This window comes from Bacillus rossius (assembly GCF_032445375.1).
Source record: "Bacillus rossius redtenbacheri isolate Brsri chromosome 4 unlocalized genomic scaffold, Brsri_v3 Brsri_v3_scf4_2, whole genome shotgun sequence".
Lineage (NCBI taxonomy): Eukaryota > Metazoa > Arthropoda > Insecta > Phasmatodea > Bacillidae > Bacillus > Bacillus rossius.
Window position 1 is genome coordinate 19,189,283 of NW_026962011.1, and position 18,851 is coordinate 19,208,133.

Below are 18,851 nucleotides of genomic sequence, written 5' to 3' on the forward strand. Positions count from 1 at the left end.
GCCCTTCGCGCCAACACAATTACCGTTACTGTATTCTACGACTCCGTGCCCCGGCGAAAGTTGAGTAAATTACAGATAAACATTAAAAATATATAAAAATTACTGACAATGGAAAGTTTGTTACTATTTACTTATTTAATGATAATTCATATAAAAGCATTCCTATCCTCGTCCAAGTCCGTGCCTGTTCGGGTCCGCCCGGGCAACGTCTATAGTTATTTAAGGTAACTTATTTAAATTAAAGAAACACAAGTAAACTACACAGCACTGGGGCGAAGATGGATGAAAACAACAAAAAGGCTTACAATTAATATTAAAACGTAGCAAATTAGGGGTGCGGCGCACTGCAGCTAAGCGCCCTCTTGCCGGGCTAGACACACACGCACACACGCACGCACGAGCGGGAGGTTTGAATATAGATGGTGGTTGGGCGGTGTCGTATCGGGCTCAAAGGGGCCGCAGGCCCGGACGACGTCAAAATAATTACTATCTTTCATATCAAAGTTATTCTTAATCAATATTCTTATGACCCAAAAAAAGAAATATGTATATAACAAATCCTCATTTTGCAATGCTACATAACCCCCCCTACTTTTTGATTGAATTTATACAAAATTAAATCAAAAAGTACACAAGTGTCAATCGAATACAAAAGAAATACCATAACAAATAAACAAAGTGTAAACAATTGCAACAAATTAATCTGAATATGAGTATTACAATATCTTTTTAACACCATAACAACATACCATTACTTTTCATATTATACATCCTTAAAACCAAATTATTACCCACATATTGAAAAATTACATAAACAAAATCATTTCCATTCTCCATACCAAATTAAAACGTGACAAATCAAACTTGCACAAAGAACACAGTTAACACTTGATTATATAACAAATATAACCTTCAACAGGTTATACCTCGACACTACCAAACATTTCATTGGTATTTTATGTTCATTTGTTATTTAAAAAATATGCTAAATGTTCACTATAGTTAAGTGTCTTTAGTCCAACATGATATAATTCTTGATCACATTTGTTTACAATAACATAAACATACTTTACACAATAATCAAACCTTGTACATCTGTTTGTCCACATTGTTTCATTGCATTATCCTAAAAAAGTACATACACAACTGGCAAAAAAAAAAATTTTTTTTTTTTTTTCTTTTTAAATGTTTTCCATTCATTCTTTTTATGTATTGCCCTTTGCAATACAAAACCATCCAATTTAGTGATAAACAATTCTACCTGTTTCTCATCCGAACCACTAAAATTGCGAACTACTTTCTCACATTTGGTTACAAATTGTATCGGAGTGACCCCTCGGTCATCACCAAACAATTTAAGCACTGTCCCTTCAATAGTGTTCACTTCATCTACAGTCAAAACTGAACCTCTAATATTACCCTGCCCATCCCCTCTAATCTTACTCCGCCCTTCCTCTATTTCCTGTAAACATTCTCTATCCACATCATACCTAAAATTCTCCAACTGGCCACCCTCCTTTGAACTTTCTGTAAACGTCCTTTCAACATTAGCTTCAAAATTCCCCATAACTTCCTGAACCACTTTCAACTGTAAATCTGTGACATCATCTTGATTTTCGACAATTCTGTTTTGTACACCCTCACTATGTTGTACCAACTCAGAAATTTTTTTACTATGCTCCTGAACTGTTTTACCTGTTTGTATCAAATTTTCCTGAACTGGGCCCACTATTCCTTCACATGTTTTTAACCTAGACTGTGCCTCCTCCATCTGCACTTCACAATTATTTACTTTGCCGATACAAGATGAGATCTGTTCATTAAGGTCATTCCTAAGTGCATCAAATCGGTTCTCAAATGTATTGGTTATTTCTTGTCTTACTTGTACAATTTTCTGTGTAATGGCATCTAATTTTTGTTCCATCATATGTCTGAATTCAGTCTGACCTTGTGACATGTTATGCATATTATCATTAATTTTTCTAACATTTGATTAGATCTATCTGACCCCCCCATAACCTCTACTGTACTACCATTTGCTGACTGTTCCATGTTTTCTAACTGCCCCTGTATCAATTCAATATTCAAATTCGGGTCGGAATTTCCTGAAGTTTCAGGAAAACCCGTCAGGTCATCCTGACTGTCTGTACTCATTTTTTTTTTTAATTATTATAAATTACCAAAAAAAGTAAACAACCCTTGAAAAACACACTAACAAAAAAATCTTTAAAACAATGACAACCACAAATACAAAAATTTAGACCATAAGTTTCTGTCCAATTTAGACTTGCTGTTTCCGGCGATTCATCCCTCGTTGTCCCGTGAAGTACCGATTCATCCCTCGTTGTCCTGCGAAGTACCGAGATGATCTATGTTGCTGGAATCGTGTCCCACGATGTTCTGCGAAGTGCTGTTCTAAGATGTTCTAAAATGTAGTTCTCGTCGCATTCCTTTCCCACGATGTCCCGCGCTGTTAAACGGTGAATGCTTGCTCGTTTTCGTTTGTTGATGTTTACAAGTACGACGCGAAGATCACACGATCCACTATCGAATCACTCGTTCACAAGTTATAATTTTTCCGATGTTCTAAAAGGTTTTGCCAGTTTATTTAGTCATGATTGGCTTTTACTTGATAAATTTTTACTGTTTTTCCGAATGTTTATTTTATCATCAGGCAGTGTCTAAATTCGTGCCCCACGACAGGGCAGCCATGTTGTTATGTTGTATGTTTTTGCCCGGCTAAGCACACAGAGAAACGTAACAAAACAAACAATGTTCCTGAGGTTCTGCGTTATTTGGAAATAAAAGAGTTTATTAAATTATCTTTGTTTATTTCTTTAAAAAAATGTTTTTTCTCATCGTTACATGGCCTCAATACACAATTTTACAAATGAATTTAGTTAGAAAAACTTAGTTACTTGCACAGTTTTTGTCTTTTCTTATACAAATTTTAACGATGTCTTTGAATTTTGATAGGATGAGGTCCAAATACATACCACAGCACCATACATCTTGCCGTTGATGGTCGAGGAGTCTTGTCACTCGCCAAAGAAAAAAAAACTTAGTAATGTCCCTTGGTTAATTACATAACTCAAGGTACCGTCGATCGCGGACCAAAATCACACGAAGTCGGGCTGATGCCGACGCCTAGGGCCTAAATTTCTAATTAATTAGTCCGAAAAAACAATGAATTTAGGTTGAAAAAATACGGCCTTGCCCCAGCCCCTAGGCGTTACATTATCTCTTAGTAATTTTCCCTTTGTCTTGCGATTTGCCGACGACGCGACCGAGTTCGGCGACGATCGAGCAACAAGTGACTTGGTCGACGAGATTACCTTCCCTTAGAGATGGGCCGATGGTTCACGAACCACTCAAATGAAACGGTTCGTGTCCAAGAACACTCAGGAACTAGTTCCCAGAAAAAGAACCGTGGTTCACCAGCTCAGCAATCGCGGACAGTGGGAAGAATACTGAAGGAGAGGTTCGCTGGTTCGCTAGTGGTTCTTTGTTCCTTCTCCTCCACAACTCTCGGCTATCGCGTCCGGCGCGGACTCGTGGTTCTTGGTTCATCTTTTCTTCTTGTCATCGCTGGACGCTGATTCGCTCTCCACGATTCTTTGCTCACAACCCCCCCGCCCTCCTCCCCTCCTTACACCAATAACCCGCGATCAGCCAGGTCGCCAGGATACTGTTTCACTGATTTTAGCTAGCTCTCTCTCTCTCTCTCTCTCTCTCTCTGTTCCCCCAGATATCCGCTTACACTTCTCTCGACTCTCGCTCGTGATCCATAACGATTAATCAACTCGAGCGATAACTGTGACCAACTTCACAGAAGAGCGTGGAGATAAATAACTCTAGTGTCGTTAGTATTATTTCTTCAGCGTGTTTCTGTGCATTCTGTTACAGATCAAAATAATGTATAATTAATACACTTTCCTCTGGTTAAGTACATACTTATACATTAATATTTTTTTTATAAATGTTACTGTTATGGTAATTTGTTTCAGTTAATGAATATTGCCAAATTGATTTTTGCAAATGCGAATTTCAGTTATAATGTTAATTAATTTTAACACTGCAGAATTGATATCAACAATTTTTTTTTAGAGTTTCATTTTAAATTTAAATGGTTATAATATATATATTTTTTATTACTGTGCTTACGGTATGTTGTAAGCCTTTAGTTTTTTTTAAAATTTTCTAAAACCTTTCCTCAATGTTTCGCTTATGAAATAGTGAACTTTTTCTCCATGCTGTTGAAAGCAATGTTTTTTGCATAAAATTAAAATTAATTTTACTAAGTCAAACAATAACGACAGTCATTTCAATTTTCAAACAACAGCCGGAATCGCTGAGTCAGTATAGTACAGAGGAAAATGAGAAAAGAAAGACTTGAGTGTTGAGCATGAGAAAGAACCGACTCGGTGAGGCGAGTGCCGAAGCCGAATATCAAGAGAAAACGAGCGATTCCTTCGAGTAGTACAAGACTTTTTTAATGAACCACTCACTGAACCATTTAAAAGAACTGGTTCACTTTGAAGAACGAATTGGTTCCGAACCATTCACTGGAATGAACCGTACTGCCCATCCCTACCTTCCCTTGTAAAGGTGAAAACAAGGGAGGCAACCCCGTGGGCCAACTGACCAATCAGCGCACATAATTCCAAAACATGACCATATAAGGAGATTCGTACGGGCACATCACTTGACGCCAGGGCTCGCCCTGATTGGCTGGCTAGTGGTAGCCTCCAGAGACCCTTCCAGACGGTCGCTATAGCTGTGCGTACAACGTGACGCGTAAATCCCAAACACGCATTTACAAAGTGAAAAATAACTTTCTGGCGCCAGAGTGTCGCGCCTGTCCGCTCTTCCTTCTGTACCTTCCAGACTATTCTCAAGATATTACACTAGCAATATCCAATAGCATTTAAAATTACCCAACAAATTCAAATACAATGATCAAAATTTAGTAAACAAAGTTGAAATTCATACCATATTAGAAACTTTTGTTTAAAAATGATGTCCTGTAAAATTATAATCTATACTGCTTTAAACAAAACAATTACTGACATTAATTATCGAATATCAAAATCAATTATTATGAACTGGAGTTAACCCTCAAATTAATAATTAAGTATCTCAAGGAAATAAGTATTTTAAGGCTTTCCATGAAATTTAACCAAAGTAATTAATAACAATTCTTAACAACTCTGAACTATCCTTATCTACATATTAAATAATTACTATCTTTCATATCAAAGTTATTCTTAATCAATATTCTTATGACCCAAAAAAAAAATATGTATATAACAAATCCTCATTTTGCAATGCTACAAAGTCACCCAATTAAAAATTGTTGCCGCATAAGTCCTTCCCCCTGTATGGCATGTACGATTTTATCAATTATTATTAATAGAAATGTTATTTATAATTTCACGGCAAAATTTTTAGTTACAGTATCAAAACATTTGGTACACTGTATGATTTAAAATCTTTTGAAAAAAAAAATGCCTGTACCTCGAAAACTACGACGCTTATTTGATTTTTGTTTTCAATTGATAACTAATATTAATTTACCTATCGACGGTTCTCGGCTTTGCATTGAGTTATGGGACAAACTGTAATATTTTTTGAGATAAGAGGTTTTTCTATCCAAGTGTGTGCCACAGTACCTTTCCCCCGATTCAGAACCAATATTAATTTGCCCATCGACGGTTCTCAGCTTTGCGCTGAGTTACGGTACACGCGTGCCGCAGTACCTTGCCCCCGACTATGCTGATGCCGAGGCTGCAGTTGGGCTCCCGCAGCACCTCCACGGTGCGCTCCGGCCCCCAGTGCCTGGCCAGCAGCGCGGAGGAGGAGGAGGAGGAGGGGGGGGCAGGCTGCCGGTCGGGCCGCGTCACCGTCATGGCGTCCGCGGGGCTGGCCTCGCCGCTCGCCGTCCCCTCGCTGTCCGCCCCCGGCTCGTAGCCCAGCCGCTCCTGCGTCTGCTCCTCCCCACCCACGCGGTCACGCTCCGAGTCGGAGTCCTCGCGCTCCGCGCCCCCCGCCGCCTCCTCGTCGACCGCCGGCCCCTCGTAGATGTACGGGGAGCTGCCACACAGACCACCCACACACACTAGGGCCACGCTCCTGATTCCACGCATTCATCACTTAGTACCTGGTCAGGTAACATCAATACTAGGGATGTGTGAATCCTTGATTTTAAGTTCGGTTCAAATCCAATTTGAATCACTGGCAATATTTGAGAGATGAATCCGATTCCGAATATTAAGCACAGAATAATTAAAAATAACTGATTAATTTAAAAATAATTTGCATTCTCTTTTTTCTAACTGTAACTACTGGCAATTATTTACTACACTGAGATTGAAATGTTTATAATTATGTAAAATTAATTAATAATAAACACTTTAAGATATGAAAACCAAAACATATTCGATTCTCCAACTCAATCGTAATAAACTGCACGCCACAGGGAAATCTCAGTTTTATAAACGTTTCAGCAAACGAAACCATTTTTTCTCCAATAAATAGCCAAGACGTTTTTTTCTTGTAGGTATATAATTGTTTTTAGTTTGTAGTTTGCTATACAACGAAATTCGTAATTATAGTTTAAGCTCTCGAAATATCGAAATTCTTTTAATATCACTGTGTTATTTATATAATTTACATATCTTTCTATGATACATCATACGTATTATAAATACTTACGTAATAGTAGCCTAATTTTATTTTTCACTGCTAGTATTTTTGAGCCGTATTAAATTGATTTATAACTTTTGTGAATATTCGTAATATTGTTCGAATCCATGTACATACAATGATTCCGGGTTCGGGTAATTGTGGATTCGAACCGTACCCAAAAATATCGGGTACTCGCACATCCCTAATTAATACTAATCATTTTAAAAATATATTTTAAAAAAATTTAAGATGTAAATTTTGTGGTATTCTATTTTACTAAACAGGTCACTCAAACTACTCTGAGCACTCAAAACACTCCCTATTAGGCTTATTCCCATTATGCCATACGACCAATCCTATATATAGTTATGCTTATCAATGACCCACTGACTGTACTGTCAAAGAGATACATATACCTTCGAGACAAACATATCATTAGGCACAAATATTAACCTACTCTACAGAGATGTGTATAAAATAGAAAATGGAAATGAAACAATACAGTAACTTTGAAATAGAGCTACACAAGTGGAACATGCTTTAATTATTAAAGTGTTTGTTATAATCATCATTATTCAAGGCACCTTACGAAAAAACAATGCTTATACTTACCAAAAAGGCTTATAACTCAGAAAGTTTATCTCTAAACAAAAAACTGTGAAAAACTATGAAAAATTTTTCCTCTTAGACAATTTAAGTTTGCATCGCTTTTGATGATATTTTGTATTTTGTATTTATGCCCTTTTGAAAATTTAGGCCTTACAAATTCCTAGCAACCAATAAGGATACACCACTCAAGGGCAAAGGTATGCCAAGCTCCTGGTAACATCCATCATGTACAATCTCAGGTCCAGTTCACAATTTTGAACCATTAATATTCATAAATTATTATATTTTTAAGAATAAAGTTGACAAAATTACGTAATTTTCCTTTTTGTCCATTTCATAATACCACAATTCAAGCTCACTAATCTTATCATAAAAGTGTAGTTTCTTAAATTATTTAAAGAGTAGGTTCATAAATGATTATGCATTTATTTTAGTTTTTTCCCCCATAATTAAAATTGATTACATAATATATTTGTTTACACATGCTTTTGTAATTCAATAAATGCTTTGTTAAATGGTGATTAAATATAAGCACGTATTCATGTGGTATAGAGTTTCAAATTAACCATTTGTGAAAACACAGTTAAGTTTTGGGATTGCTAAAAAAAAATTTAAAAACAATTGATTTTTCAAATTCAGTATTATTAAAAAAAAACTGATTTCTTTATAGAGATTTAAGAATAAAATACTACAACTACACAGTTATACAAAAAAATTCTATCTACAAACGGTCATTTATAAACAAAATAATCACTTAAATTAGTGCTCCAAATTTTATACTGAAATTGAAATTTAATTGGTCTTGGTATCTTTGCATACAATTAAATTAACATAAATTGATAAGAATATCTATACACAATCAACCATTAATAAATGTGTTAAGAATTAATTTGAATTGTGAGACAAATATGAAATAAGAAGAAAAAATACTAAGGATTTACACATGGTAAAGAATTAAACATGAAGAAAAGAAGCCATCATCCAAAAAAATTAAAAACACATAATGCTATTCAAAATACAGCTTGAGACATTATATATAAATATTTTTAAAACTTTGAAGGCACTAAACCAAAAGCAAAATAAAGCATATTTTATAAATTAATAAAATATATATATTCTTAAATATATTTTTTCTGCAAAAGAAAATTATGACTCAATATGGTGGTAAAAATTGTATTTTACTTATTAAGTTTACTTAAAAGTATAATAACTATTATTTATATTATTACACATAGTTTAAGCATGTGTCAGTGGAGTACCTAAATATTTTTCTAAATGACTATAAGAGGCATGCAATACAATTATGTATGTAATAATAAATGAAATATTAATGCAAAGCTACTATCATTGTAATCAAAAAAGTTATTGCTTGTGCGTTAAAAAGTAAGCTATAGCTACTGATGGGAAACACAGCCAGATTAAAACCATTCTCAAAGTTAATTAGATACTATAGATAGGGACAGTTATTTAACATCTATCTTCATCACAAAGTGTAGGAAACAAAAAGGAATTGCAAAATATATGCCTGTGTAAAAAAAAAAAATTAAAATTAAAGTTATTTATGCTAAAAAATAAATACCAAATTTAATAATGGAAAATTGTATTATCTAAAAAGAAAAAGCTAAGATGTTAAATTGAAACACATGCAAGTCATGCCACTATTAAGTCTCTGCAAGAGAGCAAGAGAGACGCAGACTTACCGATAGTAATCAGGAAATATCCTATGTGGAATGCAAGTGAAAGACAATAATGAAGCATAACAGGCTATGTACAGCAGGTGCTTTTAGTATAGGCCAAATTGGTGCACAGATTACAAGCTACGTACATAGCTGTCCAGAGAATGTGCTTAATGGATCTTTGCAGAGCCATTCACAAATGGTAAAAAAAAAAAAAAACTGTGTATAATATTTTACTTGAACAATTTATAAAAACTATACAAAATATAGTTGGATTATTTGTGCTAACTAACTCCAAAACCTGCATATTTTTACAATATCACTACAAGCTTAATGAAAGATGCTATTCAATAACATTATATATGCAAAAAAAAAAAAATAAGCAAAATACATTTTAAATTTTATAGATATTCTTGACTACTGTATATGGCTACTAAAAAAAAGATCAGGAGAATGAATTCTTAAGTTTATTGCTTCAATGTGCATTACTTAAAAATTAAAATGTATTTACAGTTATAAAATAACTTGTGAATAAATATAGTTATTGCATAGCAAAGCTTTAAACAAAAAATTGTAAAATGCTGCAACATAAGATAAACCATAAACAATTTGTTTGAAAATCCAAAAATTTTTGTTTGTCAACCCACTTTCAGAAACATTTAAAAACCAAATTTGTAAATTAAATTCTGCTACGTACAGAAAAAAGGATTTACAAGATTGAAAATTATTGCACCCAATTAGCTTACTTTCAAAATCTCATTCATTACCATTGTCTTTAAGTCTGTGTCATTCACTGTATTTACCTGAATATAATGCTATGATGTTAAACAAAACTGTTGAAACTAAAGGTGGGGGTCCTATTATAATAGGAAAAATATATCTTGTCATTGGGCACAGCTTAGTTGAAAACTACAGGCTCCGTCTTAAATGTGTCACTTATGCCACTTAATACCGCTGTTAATTACAGCCTCCTGAACCTCCACTAAGTTGCAAAACTACACACTCTGCCTGTAAACTGCAGCACTGATGCCACTTCAGTTCGGGGCTTCCTAATTTTCATGATATTAAGCATTTACAATGAAATGTGTCACAAAAATGCCCCAGTAATGTGTGAGAAATGTTAGACTAGTAGCATGGGGCAAATAACGTGATCTCCATTTGTAGGTAACAATTGCAGTATGAACCTTTCGTCAGGTTTTCTACTGTATACATACATGGATTGGTCCAGCTAATATTTCTGTAATGATTTTAGATATTTAAATAAAGTTTCGGTAAATAATGACTTTTTTCAGTGTAACTAGGTTACTATGATTTGATGATAACAAGATTTTTAATTAGAAACACGTTTATTTTCAAAGTATTGAAAAAAACATACAAAGAGTATTCTTATGATGATATTAGGGCTGGAAAAATTAGTATCTATCATCCATTTTTTCTGCCAAAATTAAAATCTATTGTCTGAAAAATAAGCACGTATTGTTGAAAAATTTGCATTTTAAATGAAACTTGTTTAAAACTTATTATTTACATTACGAATGTTTGAAAACTAAACATTGTCACGAACGTACTAGAGGCTCCACCCGAGCCGGGTCATTCGCATACCTCTTGGGATAAGAAGGGTCCTCGCTAACCCCCCTTCACCCTATGTAGGGCTACCCTTCTTCCTCGGAGCTTGTTATCTATCCCTCAGCCACCTAGGAGTTCTGCGGGCTTTCAGAGGACACCGCGTGGAGCGGCAAGTGGGACGCTACTGTTTTGGGTGCTTCAGGAGTTTGGTCGGCCCTGATGAAGTCACATGCCAAAGGGGGCGAAACCATTCCAGGGTCACAAAGTCTAGTGCAGAAAATGATAACCAGATAATCACCACATGGTTCAATTGTAACATTTAGGGGTATGCCAAGCACCAATAGTACTGCTGTGTAGGCATGTACGAAATTTCGACTAATCCTCGGTCACTCATGAAAATATTTAGTTTTTTTTTGTGCTGTATATGTTTTGCTTGAATAAAGTTGGTTAGTTAAAAAAATCAAAATGTGGCTTTCCATTTGCTTTTATGAATGCTCAATATTATGTATAGTAGTTACATAATTTAAATTGAATGATGTTATAAATAAGGCCCAATTGGTTAATCACTTAATCAGTTCAAACATTACAAATGTCAAACAATTATAAAATTTTACTTCAATCCTGTATTTGATAAAATAAGTATAATACAGCTATATCAAGAACAATATTTGCAATTTGATTTCACTTCATGAATATTTTAAACATTCAATTCAATATTTGCTTTGCATAAAAAAACTAGTATTTGCACAAGCCTATTGCTGTGATTAGCTTCACACTCCAACTAAAGCAAAATTTCGTTTCCATCTTATTGGCCAACTGTACACATTTTGTCCGTGAGAAGAGAAAATCTGTAGCAAAGATGAGGGATGTTTGTGTTTGCTGAATCAGCAATGGTGTGTGTCCAGAACTACATCATGAATCAATCTTCCCCGGTGCAAGAAACATTCAAAGAACGTTTTATACGTCTTATGTGACAAACATGCGTCAAAAAAAAGTTAATTATAAATTCACACGTATCCCAGAACAAACTGTAAAGTCAAATATAAGGTAAGTCAAGTCACTGAAATTTTACAAGACATGGGTGTTTCTTCAAAAGCGTGAAACAATACATTATTAACAACAATTTTGAAAATGTGTTGCATTTAAGGATCATTTTATAAAGGATTTATACTAATTAATTACCTTTTAAACTAATTCAACTGAACAAAAGCTTTTATTTAGAAAATTAGCTAATGGAAATTATATATTTAAAATAAAAGGATCTATAGCCAGATGATGATTTTCTTGGCCCCTAGATACACCTATCCCTCACTTAGCCCGTCTTCAGATTGCGCGGATTCATTTAGGCGATGTGAATTTTACTGCCCCAGTCTTGAATAGCACGTCTGTAAATTTCAGTTAACACGAAATCTCGCCAGGCAAAAAAAAAAGTTGAGCACGACGCCACAAAGTCTGTTTCAACTTCTGTAAACAACAGATACGTCGTGGGATACAATTAGCCAAACAAGGGGGAAGATATGCGGACGCAGGCCTATCTATGCTATCGGATGTTATACAAACATCAGCTACGGCGAGTTAAATTGCGGCTATGGAGTTTAAAGGACCAAATGTTTTTTACGTCCGCACGTATGCCGCCGTGCCGTACCGTTGTCGCCTGGCCACAAACCAAGCCGTGAACTCAGTCTAGCCAGTGGCAGGGAATTCACTCAAACCAAAGCAATGTCTGCTCATTCAGCTGCCAGTAACTGTAAGGTAAGATGCCCATATATCGTCCCCCATTTGTTTTTTTGTTATAAAATTCAAAAAATTGGCTGTAAAATTGCAGAAAAATTATGAACTGGTAGCTTGGTAACCTACCCATTACATATGTAAGCAAAAAGCATTTTAAGTGAAAGTGTAATAAAAAATAAACAAAAATAGAAAATAAATAAAAAATTTCATTTTCGAAAATGGGGTCCTAATTTCGTCCCCCTATTTTTAAATGGTAAAAACCTAAAATACATTCGGAAGTCATCATCAAAACACTTATAAATGTTTTTTTACACATACATGATATAATACATGCATTTATAAATTTTGTGCCATCAATATAACTTGCAAACCAAACATTGGAATTGAAATACAAATGATCTATTTTACAATAATTTGCAAAATGTCATAGCTTAACATTTAAAAAAGGAAGAAAAGTAGAAAACATTGTTAAGAAATGTATTAAAGCAACACACGTTATTGTATATTTGTATAAAATATAAAAGTAATATTTTAACTGAATATTCAAAATATTAAAATCTGTAAAAAGAGAACTAAATCATGAAAATTCGAGACAAGTGGTAAAAATGAATAAAAATTTGCAAGTTTTGACTTACTTCAAGAAATAATTAAAGAATTTCATTTAACTGTCCAGACAAAGATACAAATGAATTTTGCCTATTCAGAATGGGATGTACAAAGTTCATGGCACCACTGAAAACATTTTGTACATTTTACCCACTTCACCACGATGGTCAGCAGAAAAAGGTTTGCAACAAAAAGGACAGTTAACATCGTTCTCACTGTCTTCATCATAAGTTGAAACAAGTGAAACACAATCACTATCACAACTAGAAGAGTCAGAGACAACTTGTTTCTTCTTTAATCGTTTAGCTGCTTTCACTGTTTTCTTAGTCTTCTCTTTGAGAGTGGATGTAGATGCCTGTACTACTTCAACTGAAGATTTTGATGTAAGCTTACCCTGTTGAGATGAGGGATCACATGAAGAATGATCCAAAGCAAGTCTCTTTCGCAATTTGTTTGGTTCCTTGTGTTGAAATGTCTTTCTTGCATTTAGTTTCTTTTGCTGAGCTTCTCGTACGTTACCCTTATGTGGAGTTCCTGTCACCAGAATTGCTGTCCCAGGTCGGTTGGATGTAGATAGCTGGATTATTGGCACATCTCGCAAGTCTTTTGGACTGACCACTGGTTGTACTGGAGTTTCTTCTGATCTCCTAATTTCAGTTACGACTTCTGGGTTTAGGGTTGGAAACTGGTCCTCGGTAAATATTTCTGGATTGAACGGAAAGATTCCTATTTTCTTGAATCCATTTACTGCGGTTTGCAAGGTTGCAGGACGTTGGTAACCCTCTGCAAACAGTTTCGCGACCTGCAGCTTTCGCACAACCCTGTTTGGGTTGTTGGCTAACCAATTTTCAATGGCTTTGGCGTAGTACGACTTTAAGGGAAACATGAATGCAACATCGAGTGGTTGCAACTTATCTGTGGAGTGAGGAGGGAGACACATGATTGAGACATAATTTTCACGAGCTTCATCATTGACGTCTCTGTTCCGTGTGTGGGTAAAATGCCCGTCGAGAACAAGTACCACTGGTTTCTCCTTCGATGGCCTAACAATTGAAATGAAATGGTCAAACCATTTTGAAAATAGGGCTGCAGTGATCCAGCCCGACTCACTACACCCACCAATCGTCCCTGCAGGAGCTCCATCAAGTAGTTCAATTTGCCAGTTTTTTTTTAGGGGGGTGGGATATAAGCAGTGGTAGAACATACTGCCCTGCAGCAGACATGCATGTCACAGCAGTTATTGTCGCTTCTCGTTCGGCTGAAGAAAGCTTATGCACTTGCTTCTTTCCTTTTGCTGTTACAATTCTACTTGACTTGTGCTGGACAATGGAAATACCTGTCTCGTCTACATTAAAAATTCTTGTTCCATCAAAATCTATTTTTTCCAGCTCTTTTTTCAAATGCAGAAGAAAGTGTATACGTTTTCTTTTTTGAAACCTGGGATTCTTGCGATTGATAAATTCTGAGGTCGCCTTATTGTATGGCATGGGTTCCTTTTAAAGAAAAGTCTCTTCCATTTCAACCCTGCGCACTTTGTCTCATTTAAAAAGGGATGTGGTAGATTATTCTTTAGTGCTAACTGATAAGCCTTTCTCCTTAGATCACTGACCGTCAATCCATAGTAGTTGTTTTAATCTCCAAGCAGTATTGGACTAACAACTTTTCTATTGCCTCTGGTAGCACTGGGTGTCTTCCAACTTTCTTTTGCACACATTCCTCATATCAGCAGACAGCTCTGATTTGACATAATCTTTCAGCATCACTCTTGGAACATTAAAAAATTTAGATGCCGTTTTATAGCCCATAGTCTTCTCTTTTACAGCTTTCACTGCAGCGATCATAGAGTCTTTATTCCATGTTTTCCGTTTTCCCATCTGAAATGTATGAAATAGGCCACAAATCGCAATTCAAGCTGTGTAAGGACATACAGTGAAGAGCAAATAAACAACCGTTAATATAAGAGATAATTTTCCCTTAATAATACAATGCTGCTGACATTACAAAAGGCAAAATTATAATTATGTATGTAAAAACCTTATAGCTTGTAGTGAAATTCATATTGTTATATATATAACATTTAAAAAAAAGGTTCGAAATTAATATTTCTTCAAAAGCGCATTAAATAATGTGTAATTCATAATTATTTATAAAACTTATGCTGGAACATAGGTACGTGTGATATATGGCACTGGATTTATTTTTTAACAGCCTTTGAAACACTGCTCTAACTTTCGTCCCCAGGACGAAATTAGGCACTGTACATGGGGACGGAAATTGGACAGGTTGAGTCTTTCAAAATGACCGTCTGTCTCTCCCAACACAAACACGAACAGAACGAAATGGCACATGAATATGAAAATAGAGGTTATAAGTAATACATTGCTATGTTGAAGCGAAAAAATAACTTACCTTTCAATAGAAAATGTCCTTGAACAAAGTACAATTAACAGGTTTTTCTCTTTGCTATAAAATACAAACGTAAATTACTACACAGTGCAGAAAGCGACCCGCTTGCGCGCCTTACTAGATGTCTACTGCGTTGTTCTCTCCGAGTTCCATCGACTGCCGCTAAAATGCGGCTCTTACTAGTCCGGAAACCATGGGGGACGATATTAGGTCAGGGGACGAACTTCGGGCATCTTACCTTACGTGCTTGATCACTCATAATGTATCGTGTTCAAGTATTTGAGACAAAACTAGAAGTATTACGGCGCTCAGATTGTCATGAAGGCCACGCTTATGTTGGTCACACTTAAGTTTTAAGCAAGTCAACTGTGCGCAAAATCGTAGGAAATAAGGACTCTTACCATAAGTTTATATAAGTCTGATGCTGTTGGTTGTACTAGCGGGAATAAATTTGACATTAGATACCGGAATAGAAATAAACAGATGATTCACGCGGAAAAGATTGTTAAATGAATGTTGCAATGAAAAAAAATAGTCATTGGTCTGACAGGATTGGTGTGAATCAGGTGGTAATACGCGAATAAGAACTTTGTTTTGAAAAATTGAAATGTGTTTATCCGTACAGTAATATCGGTTGCACTGTCAGTAAAGGATGGTTTGGAAAGGTACCCTCTTTTATCGCATAATCGTCGCACGTGTGTAATCGTCGCACCAATATTTTAGGCCGTCAAAATTGGGATAAAAAACTTCTCGCGTAAACTCACATGATGTTTTTGGTCCCGCTAGTAGATGCTGAGCGCTTTGTGTAGGTATCTTATCCATATAAAACGATGTATTTTAAAGTAGAAATCTAATATTTATTCGGTCATTACCACATACTTAATTATTAACTGAAAAATACGAAGTGGTCTGACCTGTAAATTTTCTTATAAAGACGTTTTTAAACATTATTTCCTTTATCTGATCGTCTGCGTCGCTGCGGTGTAGGTATCTTTTCCGTATAAAACAATGTATTTTAAAGTAGAAATCTAAAATTTTAATTCGGCCATTACCACTTAATTTTTAATTAACGGAATAATACGAAGTTGTCTGACATGTAAATTTTCTTTTAAAGACGTTTTTAAACATTATTTCCTTTATCTGATTGTCTGCGTTGCCGCGGCGTACCGCTTATAAAAATGTAGCCCATCATTCATGTTTGGTTATGTTACTTCCCGTATAGAGCGTGCGCACGTAGTCGAATATTGATACCTTGCCGATTGGATGCAACGGGCCCTCTCTGTCAGGTGCCGAGTTTACTACATTTGATAGCCTGCATTCTTTCGTAGCAAGTGTGTACTACGACACGTTAGTTCACGTCAGATTCAAGTGGCTTGCGTTTGCGTTAGAGTTTTGGTTTTTCTATTTAAAGTTGAAGAAAGGTTTTGTTTAATGAATTATTAATATATACTGTTTAGCGTGCTCTTGTATACTCCACCTTTTTTTTTTTTTTTTTTTTTTAAATAAACGTACTTTCTATGAACGGGTTTTGTTTTTATGAATAACTTTACCTAACAATTTTTTTTTCCACATAATCGTCGCACCCCTACTTTTCAAACTTGATTTTAGAATAACATGTGCGACGATTATGCGAGAAAACACGGTACGTGACGTGAGTTGAAGGTCATGCCCGGACGGACAAGTCAGCAAGCCAACTGACGATAAAGTACGTATCTCTCGTTACGCGGTGTCGTATTTCTCGTTACGCGGTGTCGTATTTGTCATACAAAGTGCGATGGGAGGCATATAAAGATAAATGGTGCGACATATTTATAGTTGAGTGTTATTCAACACATTTATATTACATAAAGTATATTTTCCTACACAATTTTGGAACACATTAAATTATATAGCTTTGTTATTTATGGAAATTAATGCTTGAGAATACGCAATTTCGAATAACACTAGCATTTTTAGGAACGAATTAGTCATGCTAAGTGAGGGATAGATGTATTATTCTTATGCATTTTTAATGAAATAAAAGTAGTCGTGAAAATGCTTCAGTAATGGATAAGAAATGTGAAGGAGTCCTTGGATCAGTAGGCATAGGGCACATGATCTGTCTTCCATCTATGGATAACACTCACAGTGCATCAACCTAATGAGACTGCTTGCAAGCACTATGGCATGCAGGTGACTAGAGCACTGAATGCGATGTAGGACCTACACTCTGTGCAAGACAGGGTGATACATTTTGAAACTTCTATCTGCAATTGTTGTAAAATAACTAACTTTATCATGTACATAATTTTAATCACTAAATGGTAACAAAACATAATATAAACCTTTGAAAGTATAGTATAGTCATGACATGTGGTTAATTTGAACAGGATTAAAAAAAAAAAAAAAAAAAAAAAAAGCAGGATTAACTACAATGTACAATCAATAAATTTGGAATCACAAAGATGTTTAGTTCCGTTTATTCTACATCAGTTTGCAGGTTAATAACTTACGTCTACAAATTAACAAGATCTACTGTAGTTTGAAACATAATATATAGATTATTGTAATATATTTTTAATTCTTCTGGAAACTCTCTTTAAATTTTAAAAGCAAGCCAATGAATATGTTATGTACTATACATTATGATAAATCACTTGTAAACTGGGTGATATGTTTCTCATGTCAATATCACATCTGTAATACCTAATAAACAGATAATGCTGCACTAAATGATATCTGGTGCTATGTGCAAGAATAAGCCATTAACAAAACCCAGCATTCTAGTTGTGCAGTGTCTCCCTGATTAATGGCTGTTAGTGTTAGCAAACCAACTGAGAAACACACTGCATTCAAATACTACTAAGCACCTAAGTGTTACTATTACGATTTTCTAAAGCCATTCATTATATTTTATTCTGAATAAATGCAGCATCTACATTATGTTGACATATTATTTGGCAGATAAATGTTTGAAAAAAGTAGCCAGTTAAAAAAAGCTAGAATAAACCATAAAACTGTATTAAGTAGGCTTAAGATCACAACAAAAACATGCATAAAGATAACACTACATTTTTGGCTTATCTGCATGAAACATTTTTTTAAAACACAAAACAGTTATTGTAATTACACCAGCCCAACATACCTACCATTAACATCTTTATGTATTGTTTGTTTAAATGTCAGTACCTACCTACTGAATGAAGACTGAATGAAAGTTAAATATGAATGTACATTACTTAGATTGATAAAATACATAGGTACTATAGATGATTTCATATTAAATGTGTCAGTTTGGTTTCTATATTTTTTGCAAAGGTAGGTTAGTTGTTCTCCATTAACATTAAAAAATGTCTTTATTTTATTAAATATTTTATATTTATTTTAAGAGCAATCGCTTTTATCATTTACTTAAATCCAAAAACTTGATGAGAACTCAATCTGTCTTAATAACAAAAAAAAAAAAAAAATTCTTAAAATTTTTGCATTTTAAAAAATTAAAATATTTTTTAGCGTGAATATATTCCATGCAGATTAGATTACATTGTCATTCAAATACAATCACATTAATTTTTTTTAACAATCAATGTA

At 34.8% G+C, this 18,851-nt stretch overlaps 1 protein-coding gene across 3 annotated transcripts in view; it reads right to left on the bottom strand.

The window, feature by feature from the left end:
• The window catches only part of LOC134541978 (multiple PDZ domain protein), a 579,762-nt gene that overhangs the window by 510,939 nt on the left and 49,972 nt on the right, over nucleotides 1-18,851 (bottom strand). For all 3 annotated transcript variants that reach the window (XM_063385749.1, XM_063385747.1, XM_063385748.1), the window contains exon 6: nucleotides 5,760-6,093. In XM_063385749.1, coding sequence (XP_063241819.1) covers nucleotides 5,760-6,093 — 334 coding nt within the window. The remainder of the gene's footprint in view (nucleotides 1-5,759; nucleotides 6,094-18,851) is intronic.